Source organism: Arabidopsis thaliana, chromosome 5, assembly GCF_000001735.4.
Source record: "Arabidopsis thaliana chromosome 5, partial sequence".
Classification (NCBI taxonomy): Eukaryota; Viridiplantae; Streptophyta; class Magnoliopsida; order Brassicales; family Brassicaceae; genus Arabidopsis; species Arabidopsis thaliana.
Window position 1 is genome coordinate 10,058,838 of NC_003076.8, and position 12,312 is coordinate 10,071,149.

The window sequence follows — 12,312 nt, forward strand, 5'->3', positions numbered from 1 at the left end:
TGAAGATGTTAACGGAATCAATGAACCCATGAAGATGTTAATGGAAAAAGGCTGAAATTAATCGAACGAATTGATTACTTCCATGGATTTTGTTAAGACGGAACAGACCATTTATTGTTGTCTACGAAGTTCTTTCCATTCAATTATTTAAGAACTACACTAAACTGTAGATGTAAAATCAAAATCTTTAACCATACCCTAAACTTTTCATATCATCAATTAAAAGTACATAGTCCATTTTTCTTTGGCCAATACACTTGTGTATGGTTTAGATTTATACTTGTGTATGGTGTTAAATATACTTGTGTTTGGTTTAGATTTAAAAGTAAAAGTGCTTCGACAGCGTGAGCAGTCCTAAATTCTTAAGATGATGGCACTGCTTCTTGGTTTATAACACCAACTCCAGGGGAAGCAGTGAGTCCTGCTTCGAGGACTGTACCAACGTCTAGGGGAGGAGGACATCCTAAGTGGTCCTTAAAGCCCATTCCAGGTGAAGCAAACCCTCCATATTGGTTCTCAGTAAAATCATTGCCTACTAGGTTGGCATCAACATCATCACGGGTTTTTCTCTCACTTTCTAGGTACAACATAACCGATGTGCCAATATCCTCTTCTCCAGCAGCAAGTACTGGCCTCACAACATTAGGTGTGCTTTCAGCTCCTTCGGCATGTGCCATATCTAAACCCGATGGGCTGAAATCGATTGGATACTCTCTATCAAAAGCTAGAGTCCAAATATCTTCATCAGAGATATCCACATCTGAACCACTACGACCCACCCCATTAGTGTAAGAATCATCACTAGCATTCTTGACAATATCATCCACACACTCTTTACATTTGCTTTTTCCCTTAGACATACGAACATAATTCTCACGGTTCTCAACTGCTTTAACCTCTCTTAAGAAATCATCATCCTCATCAGATAGAACTTGTTGCACAAACTCACACTACAAGAAAAATCCACATTCTTATCACCAGAGAAACGCTATGTTACGTCATTAATAGCGATTTCATAAACGCTATTTTATGCCCCTGTTATCGTAAGTACCCCATATAAGATAACGTCATGTATGCTATGTTAAACAATTCTATTATAGCATTATGAAAACGTTGTGTCTTGATGCGTATTAATTTGTTATTATATTATGTAATAATTCATTACCCATGCTATGTTAGGGGACTCTACGATAGCTTTGTTAAACCGGTTTAGTTTATGTTTTTATATAGTAATATTTATGCTATGATATAGTATCTTATAGCGTTTGTCTATTTTTAAAATTTTGATTAATTACTAACTTATTGCGCTACAGTAGATGGATCTAATATAGCATTTGTTAAATCTTACATTTTGATAACCAATTTATTTCGTAGCAGGTTTTTAAATGCCATAACAAGTATTTTCATGACACATGTTTTATAAAATTCCACGACATTGCATTAATACTTTCAAATCCAAAACACCAATCACAAAACAAGTCAAGTCTCAGATAACAAGTTTCACAAAACACAATAATCTCATTAAGATCCAAAAGCAACTAAGAGTCTGAAAACAAGTTTAACTAACAAGTTCCACAAACCAAACCTCATGCCATGATCACTTTGTCCTCAGGCCAAGCAATAACTGTCCTAAGGGCATCTTCCATAATCTCTATTTCATCTGATTTCTTCCAAACTTCTGCATCGCTAACTTTGACAATGTCTACCCACACTTTAACTGCATTAGAACCGAAAAGAACAAAGTGAACCTTCTGGTTTTGGATCATTTGTTGCCCATCGTCCTTCAGCAACTACTTGATTCTTGTCTATAATGTCTATCAACGTGCACTTCTTATTTTCCTTTAAACCATTTTGCATGATACGCTGCCATGTTACAACATAAAACAAAAGTCAGAAGATTTGACAGAAATAAGCAGACCAAAATAAAATAGAGTATTTACCTGTGATTTCCGGATAGGAGACTGTGAATATGGTATAAAATTCTTAACTGTAGAGCTTGGTCGTGTTGCAGTCTCCATAAGTGATTCAGAACCTGATCGTGAGGATTTAGAGGCACTTGTCTCTGCAGATTTTGTTCCAACAGCAGTTTTAGATCCTGATGTTATATTTGGTGATGCAGAATGCTGTCTAGCAGATGGAATCTCAAATCTAACTTTATTAACAGGCCATGAAACAAAAGCCATCAAACAGTCTTCAAGGTAGGTCATATCCATTGTAGGCCTCTATATGAATGTTTCTGGTTAAAGCACTGAATCCACAAATACCTTTACTGCCTTTGGTCCAATAGGTAGTCCATTAACCAATGCAGTTTCTTCTTGTGTCTGCCAACGACCCTCAGCAACAATCACATCATCATTAGACAAATCCAACAATTTACATTTATTCGGAGAGTTTGCTCGTAGGCCCTGTCACAAACATTTAGAAAACAACTCCTCAAATACCAACTCATTAATAGGCTGAGTACAACGAAGCAACAATAAGAAATTTACCAAAGGCGCAATGTCTTCTATTTGGATTTCCTTGTCCAAAGGAACACCACTATTCTGACTTTGTCTTTGAAATGAGCATGTGTGAAAACGTTGTCCATTCACTATATAACCAGTATAGGACCTTGCACTGCACCGTGGACCATATGCAAGCCATTTAATTGTTTCTTCATGTTCAGATGAAGAAACAGGTATCTAGCAAGATGCATATATCAGAGTCAGTCACTTAATTATAATAAGAAGAATCAGACAAGTTATACAAATTACAGAGAAATAGCTTGCCTTTTCTTTTAACCAAGATGCATAGTTCTTGGCATGCATAGACCATAACGTTGATGCATCACGTCTACACCTTGGATTAGTGTCTTGTAGATGTTCCAAGTGCATGTTTGCAAAACAGGATTAAAAGAAACTATAGTCAGATTGCTAAACTGACATTGTAATTGACACAATAAGAATTGTTAACATAAACAGAACTTACTCAACAAAAGTATCCAAGGCAGCCATATTTTGAATGACTGCAAGATGGGCTATGTTCTTTTTCATCTCAGTAAGAGTAATGGCAGTTCCAGCAGATAAAGGACGATCTTCTAGTATAGAACTGTTCTCATATTCTGTATTTATGTCTTCTTTTTCTTCTACCATTGTTGTCTTCTTCAAGAAATCACTACAGAACTGCACACATTCTTCAACAAGATATGACTCTACAATACAACCTTCTGGTCTTGCTGGATTTCTTACAAAGTCTTTTAGAACTTTCATGTACCTACAAAGTCCAAAGAAAAAGATATCATAATGCAGAAAAATTTGAAACGTATTCACAAGAGTTCAAATAATGTTTACCTTTCAAATGGATACATCCATCTAAAATGGACTGGTCCTCCAAGTCTTGCTTCTCTTCCTAGATGTATTGTCAAATGTACCATGATATCAAAGAAGCTGGGAGGAAAAAACCGTTCAAACATACACAATGTTTCCACAACTTCACGTTCCATTACTGAGATAATCTCTCTGTCAATGACTCTCTGGCACAAATGGTTGAAGAATGCACATAAGCGGAATATTGTTGTCCTAGGACCTTTAGGTAATAGCCCTCTAAGTGCAATAGGAAGAAGTTACTGCATCAACACGTGGAAGTCGTGAGACTTGATTCCTATGATCTTAAAATCCTCTAGACACCCCTTGATATATTAGAACAATATCCATATGGTCCTGTAAATTCAAATAATCTTTTGCAGAATGTTTTTTTCTCTTTCTTTGACAAAGACCAAGGTGTTGCAGGTAGATATGTTCTCTTTCCTTGTGTATTTGGATGCAAATCGTTCCTTATACCAAGATGCTGGAGATCTCTACGAGCATTAAGACCATCTTTAGATTTTCCACAATGCAACAATGTAGAAACAATGCTTGAAGCAACATTTTTCTCACAATGCATTACATCTAGATTATGCCTTACAGGGAGATCCTACAACAAATAAAAGTATAGTTAGATTGGATTGGATCCATACTTAATCACAGCTTAATTGATCAATTATGCAAGCATACCTCCCAATAAGACAGCTTGAATAATTTTGATCGTTTCTTCCACTTTGATAATTCCTCCTGGTCTACTTCTGCTTCTTCATCTTCCTCGGATTCACTAGACGAATCGGAACTCTCAGAAACTGGATCAATATAGGCAGTCCTTTTTCTCTTTCTCCCAGAACCTTTAACATTTCCAAAATCGTTTCTGTAGTTTTTCAGGTTTTGATAGACTTCATGACCAGTTAAAATTCTTCCCTTTTTCCCATGTTCAGCCTTCCCATCAAACCATGTTTTCTTATGTCTATATCTATGTGTTGGTGCCAATCCCTTTCTATGGCACATATACACATGCTTCCTGCTATACTTCAACCACATAGAATCTGTATTTTTTCCACATATAGGACAACCCATTTTCTCTCTAACTTTGCAGCCAGCAAGATTACTATAAGCGGGAAAATCACTAATTGTCCAGAGAAGCATTACCTTTAGAGTAAATGTAGATTTACTATAAGCATCCTAAGTTACCTCTCCCTTCTTCCATAGATGATTTAAATCCTCAATAAGGGGTTTTAAATAGACATCAATGCTATTACCAGGTTGTTGTGGACCAGGAATAAGCAAAGTTAGCATTATGTTCTCCTTCTTCATACATAGGTGAGGAGGCAAGTTATAGTTTACTATAAGAACTGGCCAGCAACTGTACTTAGTATTCTTCATGTTGAATGGATTGAAGCCATCTGTTGACAGACCAAGCCGCATGTTCCTTTCTTCTGATGCAAATAAAGGGTATTTGTCATTCATCTTTTCACATGTAACAGAATCTACAGGATGACGAAGTTTGCCATTAATAGACTTGTTACTAAAATGCCATCTTAAGTCCTTTGTCATTTCCTCTATTCTAAACATTCTCTTCAGCCGCGGGATTATTGGAAAGTACCGTAATACTTTCTGTGGCACACCTTTCTTGACCTCACCCGTCTGCATATTAATCTTCCACCTTGAAGAATTGCATTTGGGACAATTTTCCAGCATCTTGTACTTCTTTCTGAAAAGACAACAGTCATTTACACACGCATGAATCTTTTGATATCCCATATCAAAGCTCTTCAAAAACTTCTTCACATCATACAATGATGTGTGAATCACATTGTCCTTGGGCAACATTTTGGGCAGCGTCTCAAGAAGCTCATCAAAGCTCTTGTCAGACCATCCATTCTTGGTCTTAAGCCTAAAGAGAGACACAATTGCCGATAGCTTGCTGTGGTTTAGACAATCATGATTTAAAGGGGTTTCTGCATCTGCTAGCTTGGCGAGGAACTCATCTTTTCTCTTGTCCTCACCCTCTACAATCTCACCTAAGTCAGCCACTGGATTGTCACCTAGATCACCATTAGTAGCCAACTCTTGGTCATTGTATTCAGCAGCTTTGTATAACTCATGAATTTCCTCATTCCAATGATTGACTTCCCTTTCACATTCTCCATCAGCTACTGAGTCTCCATGATGGTACCGATCACTTTGCAGCTTGTAAGCCTCATCCATCCCTCTCGTTACAAGATGACCACCACATCACTACTTGAGTGGTGGTACACATTACGACAGTCTTTGCTTGGACATATTATCTTATCTATATCTCCTAAAGCCGCAACCACATCAAATACAAACCTTCGAGCACCTCTCTCATAACCAGGATCAGCTCTTCAATGAAGAAATAAAGTTGAAAAAAAAACTCAAGCAATGTTCTAAACCCCAATTTAAATTAAACCTATCTATATAATTTTATTGATTACCTGCATAGATGCACCCATGACTTGTCCAACATTATATGTTATAAGCTTAAAAAACCTTATTAAGATGAATTGAAACCATAATCAACAACAGTCACAGTCACAGAGCAACAATTCGAGTAAGAGAACTTATCAGACAACTTATCATGAAGAGCCAACTTAAACTGAACACATAGTGGTTATACGCTGAAAAAGCCGGATATCCGGCTCCGTTACAGGGCTAATCCATTTGGTTATTCATTTACAACATCCACTTTTTTACTTTTAATACTCCACATCATCTTCTCTCTCTTCCACATCATTATTCAACACCTACACAATTTTCATCATTACAATACTTTGTTTAATAAAATTACAACACCTTACCCCACCATTTTCATTTCATATTTTTTATTTTATTTATGTTTCTGTTTTTTTGTGATTACATATTATTAATCATTGTTACTATCAAATTAAATTTAAATAATTAAATATTAAAAAAATTATAAAATAATTTTGTTTTAATATTTGTTTTTATTTTTATAAAATATTTTAAAAAACTTTTACAAATAATAAAAACGAGAACTAGAAATTATTATTATTTTGGGTCTAAAACAGTTTTTTCTGTATCCAAATCAAATAAAAATAGTCTCTATTTATAGAGAATGAAAAATTATAAATTTTGATATAAATTTTTATATTTTTATGTATAAATATTGTAAAATTATATAATTGAGATGAAACAAAAAAAATAAAAATCAAAGCAACCAATCAAAATATAATACTTGTCACACTTATCTTCTCTCTTCTACTTTCACGGGTGTTGATATTTATCAACACTAACTTTGCCATGTCTCACCTAGTTTTTTATTACAACACACTATTATAGTGGAAATATTTTTTCGCCAGTTGTAAAATGGTTTACAACAAACCATTGTTTTAGTCTTACGAGAAGTCACGTCAGCACTCTCCCCAAAGTTCTAAAAATCTCTCTTCTAAGTGCCATGTGGCATAAGACAAATGTCAATTCCACCTCATCTGAGATTGAACGCGTCCTCTTCTTCAGGAAAGTTCTTTGGAGTTGTGTTCCATTCAGGCTAGAGTATCAATTAAACTTTTTTTTCATTTGCAACAATGGGAAGGCCAAGTAGTCATTAATCTTCATGACATGCAAATTCAAAAACCTTTAACCTATATTTGTCACAAACTAGATAACAACCCGTACTATATGCGAGATAAAACTATTCATGTAAATTATTATAGGTAAAATTATATGATAGTTTTTAGGTAATTATATATTTGATTATTAATTTAGTTAGCAAATACCATAATTGGTGAAAGAATTAAAATTATCAATCAATTATAAAATATTGTTAGATTCCATATTTTAGATATTTAGTCGATATGCATCTTCTTAAATTGATTACAAATTTTAAAATAGATATTTGATTATTCATCCTTTTAAATATACTTTGGATATTAAATTAGTGGGGATATTTCTTATTCGATATCATATAATTATCAAAAGCCTAACAAATGTGCACATATGTCGACATTATATATTTTACTTCATGTACTGAAAATAAGATTATACCATTAAAATATTTTCAGTTCTAGATTTTGTTAAGAATTCCATAAATATTGGAATATTAAAAAAAACAAAATATTACTAAGATTTTACATCTACAACTGTTTAAGGATCTTAACGATAATTCATATTTCATATATATGATTTAGATTTCAAATTTTGGGTGGACGGAAAAAGTATTAGATTGTGGTAAAACACATTTATATATACACAAAATTTTGATTATTATAAAGATAAAGATTATTGAAAAATGTAACTATTAGAAAATTTTGTAACATAAATAAGATTATTAATTTCATATGACATAATGGAATATGTTTTGACAATTATTTCTGTTAAAAATAATGTCAAAGTCCTAATAGATTCTATAAAATAAGGGATAACTGTAACATGTATAAAGTTGTCGTTACACAAAATATTAGGTGTTTCATCTTGTAAAGATTAATAACTCTTAATAGCATATATTAAAATGTAATTTTTTTTTAATTAATTGATTGAAAAATAACATGTTAAGTGTCTTGCTATGTTAAGTTCATTTTTAAAATTTTATTTGGATTAATTAATGAGTAAAATAAGTGTTAGTAGTAACAATGTCAAATTGATGTAAATATTCTAATAGAAAATGGAGAATTAATTAAATGGGTTGATGAGCTTTGTAAACGCGACACGTCAGCATGGCATTTTCGTTAACCACACGTAAGGGTAAGGTTATTTTTTAAAAATGTTTCTCTATTAATATATAGAGGATTTATACGAATACGATAGTTTTACCCTTACCTTGCTTTTTATATTTATACGAATGAGCGTCTTTATATCTATTGATTTATACTATCTTGAAAAGACTCTAGAATTAGTTTGACAAAGATATAACACAATCTGCCTCTTCAAATGATTGTGATATTTTATCCAATGCTTTCCAATTAATAGTATAGATTGTTTTCTTATATCTTCTTTATTTTTTAAAATAAATTTCCATATAATGTTTTTCCTGAATAAATAATAAGTAAATTTTTAACCATAAGCGGCCTAACCCTAAGATCGCGAAAGAGAATCATCGTGTAAACCATAACTCTAAGACCATCTCCAATAGTTGTCTCTATTTTTTCATGTAAATAGAGAAGAAAAAATAGAGATCTCTATTTTTACTTCAATGGTTCCTGAAAAATAGAAATCTCTATTTGTTAGAAATAAAAATAGGGGAAGAAATAGAGATCTCTATAATAGAGGTAAGAATAGAGATGGGTTAGAGTGAAATAGAGACAAAAATAGAGTTTAGCGACAAAATATGGATGGGTTGGAGATGCCCTAAGAGAATCGGGAAACTACTCACAGTTTCATGCGAACCAGGAGGAGTCGGAGGATTTGCGTCCGGAGGATTTGCGTTCGGAGGATCTGCGTCTGGATATTTGTTATCGGAAAAGAATCCATTTTTCTAATGAGGAAAAAAAGAATTTTTCGTGAAGAAAAATATGTGATCTTTGGGGAGTGAAGAAAGAAGAAGAGAGAAACTAATTTAAAGAGGAGGTTTGATTTTCTCTGCTATGATTTTTTTATATTTTTTTTTACCGTTCGATTGTTATAGGGAGTGATGATACTTAGACTTGTCGGAAATTTATCACGTGTTTGGAGATTGAGGTTACAAATGGTTGTCTTAAGATGAATAGTTGGAAAATATTAAGTTGGAAAAAAATGAATTGAATATTATTCAACATGTTCCTCTACAAAAATGTAGTTGAATGAGTTGAACATTTTTGCTGCAGAATTTGTTCAACTTTTCAGTTTTTAAAGTTGAATGGGTTGAATCATTTTTCAACTCTTTCATCTCAAATGGTAAAAAATAAGATGAATGCTAATTCAACTCTTTTAACTTCTTCATTTAGGTCAACTATTTGCAGCCTAAGGGTTAAACGATGACCTTTTTGATCGGTTTATGTTCAGTTTTGCTCATAAGCGCCTAACCCTAAGATCGCGAAAGAGAATCATCGCGTAAACCATAACCCTAAGAGAATCGGGAAACTACTCACAGTTTCATGCGAACCAGGAGGAGTCGGAGGATTTGCGTCCAGAGGATTTGCGTTCGGAGGATCTGCGTCCGGATATTTGTTATCGGAAAAGAATCCATTTTTCTAATGAGGAAAAAAAGAATTTCTCGTGAAGAAAAATATGTGATCTTTGGGGAGTGAAGAAAGAAGAAGAGAGAAACTAATTTAAAGAGGAGGTTTGATTTTCTCTGCTATGATTTTTTTATATTTTTTTTACCGTTCGATTGTTATAGGGAGTGATGATACTTAGACTTGTCGGAAATTTATCACGTGTTTGGAGACTGAAGCTGCAAATGGTTGTCTTAAGATGAATAGTTGAAAAATATTAAGTTGAAAAAAATTGAATTGAATATTATTCAACATGTTCCTCTACAAAAATGTAGTTGAATGAGTTGAACATTTTTGCTGCAGAATTTGTTCAATTTTTCAGTTTTTAAAGTTGAATGGGTTGAATCATTTTTTAACTCCTTCATCTCAAATGGTAAAAACTAAGATGAATGCTCATTCAACTCTTTAAACTTCTTCATTTAGGTCAACCATTTGCAGCCTAAGGGTTAAACGATGACCTTTTTGATCGGTTTATGTTCAGTTTTGCTTAAATAGGTGATAAAAAAGTTTTTTCTTATTATTATAAATGGAGAGGTTTGAGTTCTTAACTTAGACCATCTCCATTGATTAGAGACTGTGAAAGTCTCTCCAAAATAATATTTTAATGTAATTTAGTTTTTGATTTAATTTTTAATTCATGAAAAAATAAACTAATTGATATATAACACATGACATAATGAACTTCTCATCGTTTTTCTCCTCTCTTATACTTTTTCTATTCTTTTAATATTATTTTGGTAGAAATATCTAATTCTTATAAAAAAGTTTATATAACTTTTCAATAAACATATTCACTATCTAGTATTTGTAAATCAATATCTAGTTCTTATAAATCAATATCTAGTATTTTACATGTTAAGTCTCCCAAATGGGTTCCTTACTTCCTTCTTGTAAAATCCCTAAATTTTTCCAATGGTTTTTCGGTTTAACATGAGACAAGGAAACATCTATTTTGCTTATTTAGATTGTTGTATCCGTCATCGATGTTGCGTTGGTGGAAAATGATAAACCTTTGAATGGTTCATTGATATACATTTGAAAATGCAGAAAGTTGAGTTCTTTAGAATATTGCAGTCAAAAATAGAATTCCCCTGTGAAACCAGAACGTAGTCTTTTTTTCTTTATTCTCATGACAACTAATGAATTTCAAGTAGAATCCAACTTTTAATCTTGTGGTATGTGGTAGCAAAAATTGAAAAGTTGAACAATAGTCTCAATCTCCGAAACGCAAGAGGATGAAGTTTAAAATCAATGTATTCAAACAAAATCTTAACCACATGTTTCTCTAAAACAAGATCCAAACCAAAATAGAGCAAGTGTGACAAAAAGAAGCACAAAATCGAGAAATAATTAGAAGATGTCTAATAGCAAACATGGCTTCAAAGAAGGAGTGATGCAGAACAAAAACCATATTGCTGCTTTTGTCCTCTTCAAACGTCTTACTTCTTCTTGGTATCACCAGCCTTGGTCTACACTCACAAAACAATGCAAATATCGTTAAGACAAAACAGGCACAAACATAACAATAGCAAATGTAGATTTCTGGTTAGTGTTGGTCTCTCTTACCTTCTTAACACCACGGATCTTCTTCGCCCTGTTCTTCCTCTCCTTGATCTGTTTCCTTGATTTCTCAATCTTGGTGTCAAGTCCATTCTGTCAATCACATCAACAATCATTTCAGTATGAGATTGCAACACCATTGTTTCATCGCAAAGCAGTGAAAATCAAAGCACCAAGAGTAAGCTAGACTAAAAACTAGAACCAAAAGTTTTACTTAACTATCAAACAAGTAAAGAGAAATTACCCTGATAAGTCTGTACTTAGGCTCAAACTTCTTAGCGTTCTCGACAGTATCATAGATCAAACCATATCCAGAAGATTTACCACCTCCAAAGTGAGTTCTGAACTTGAAACAGAAGATAGCATTTGGGTCCTTAACCTCATACATCCTCGCCAATTTCTCCTTAAGCTCAGCCTTCAAACAAGTAAAGCCCCACCCAGTACACAACATCACTAAGAAACAATACACAACTGCACAAGCTTGGATTGTAATCAACACAAGCCAATGTACGTAAAGAACATACCTTTGAAACATTGGCTCTTCCAGGATGAAGAACATCAATAACCTACATTAATTGATTCAAAATCTGATGATTAATACTCCAAATGCAACATCGAAATGAATCCAAATACTAAACATCAAACCTAAAAGTTGCAAAATTCAAAATTTCCTCTAGCAATACATCAAAATGATCAATGAATCTGTTCTTATAAGATTGTTTCTACCTAAACTATAGTTTTTATCATTCGATACAGCGAAGACGTAACACTGTGAGATTGCAAAATGGAACATAGAGATGGGAACTCACGAATTGCTTTCTGGCGAGAAGCCTGTTGGTCATGAAGTTTCTGGTCCTGATAGTGACAGCTTTTTCCGCCATGGCTGCGATTTACTTTCCGAGATCAGTCTCTGAGCTCCGGTTTTGAAAATCGACGAGTTTCGCAGCGGCTTTGGAAGGAGGAGCACACTAAACCCTAGATTATTTATATATAGCTCTCTTTCAGATTATTAGGGTTGGTTTCGTTTGATGGGCCGAATTTAATTGGGCCTTACAATATCCATGCCCAGAGAATAGATTAGTTTGTTTCGGGTTTGATATACAAAGACAAAACAATTGTCTATTTTGATCATTCATGTTATAAAAACATACTTTCATATTTTATTTGATTAACGAACGACAATATCATTGTATACTGTATAATTATTTCTAATCTTTTGTTTACTTATTTTTGATTTT

At 33.4% G+C, this 12,312-nt stretch overlaps 1 protein-coding gene, 1 long non-coding RNA gene and 1 pseudogene across 3 annotated transcripts; all 3 read right to left on the reverse strand.

Annotated features, from left to right (window-relative positions):
• Positions 1–362: 362 nt before the first annotated feature.
• Positions 363–5,832, reverse strand: AT5G28056 (annotated as a pseudogene; the record flags this gene model as incomplete). The annotated part of the gene is made up of 1 exon: positions 363–5,832.
• A 3,494-nt stretch (positions 5,833–9,326) lies between these two features.
• On the reverse strand, positions 9,327–9,688 carry AT5G04635. Its single transcript, NR_142774.1, has one exon. It is a non-coding gene; the product is annotated as an other RNA (long non-coding RNA).
• A 914-nt stretch (positions 9,689–10,602) lies between these two features.
• On the reverse strand, positions 10,603–12,062 carry AT5G28060 (Ribosomal protein S24e family protein). Its single transcript, NM_122689.4, has 5 exons — positions 11,884–12,062; positions 11,599–11,640; positions 11,319–11,489; positions 11,081–11,167; positions 10,603–10,983 (listed from the first exon to the last, which is right to left on the reverse strand). Exons 1-5 carry the CDS (start codon positions 11,953–11,955, stop codon positions 10,954–10,956), a joined length of 402 nt encoding a protein of 133 aa, NP_198158.1. The 5' UTR covers positions 11,956–12,062; the 3' UTR covers positions 10,603–10,953.
• Between the last annotated feature and the right edge of the window lie 250 nt (positions 12,063–12,312).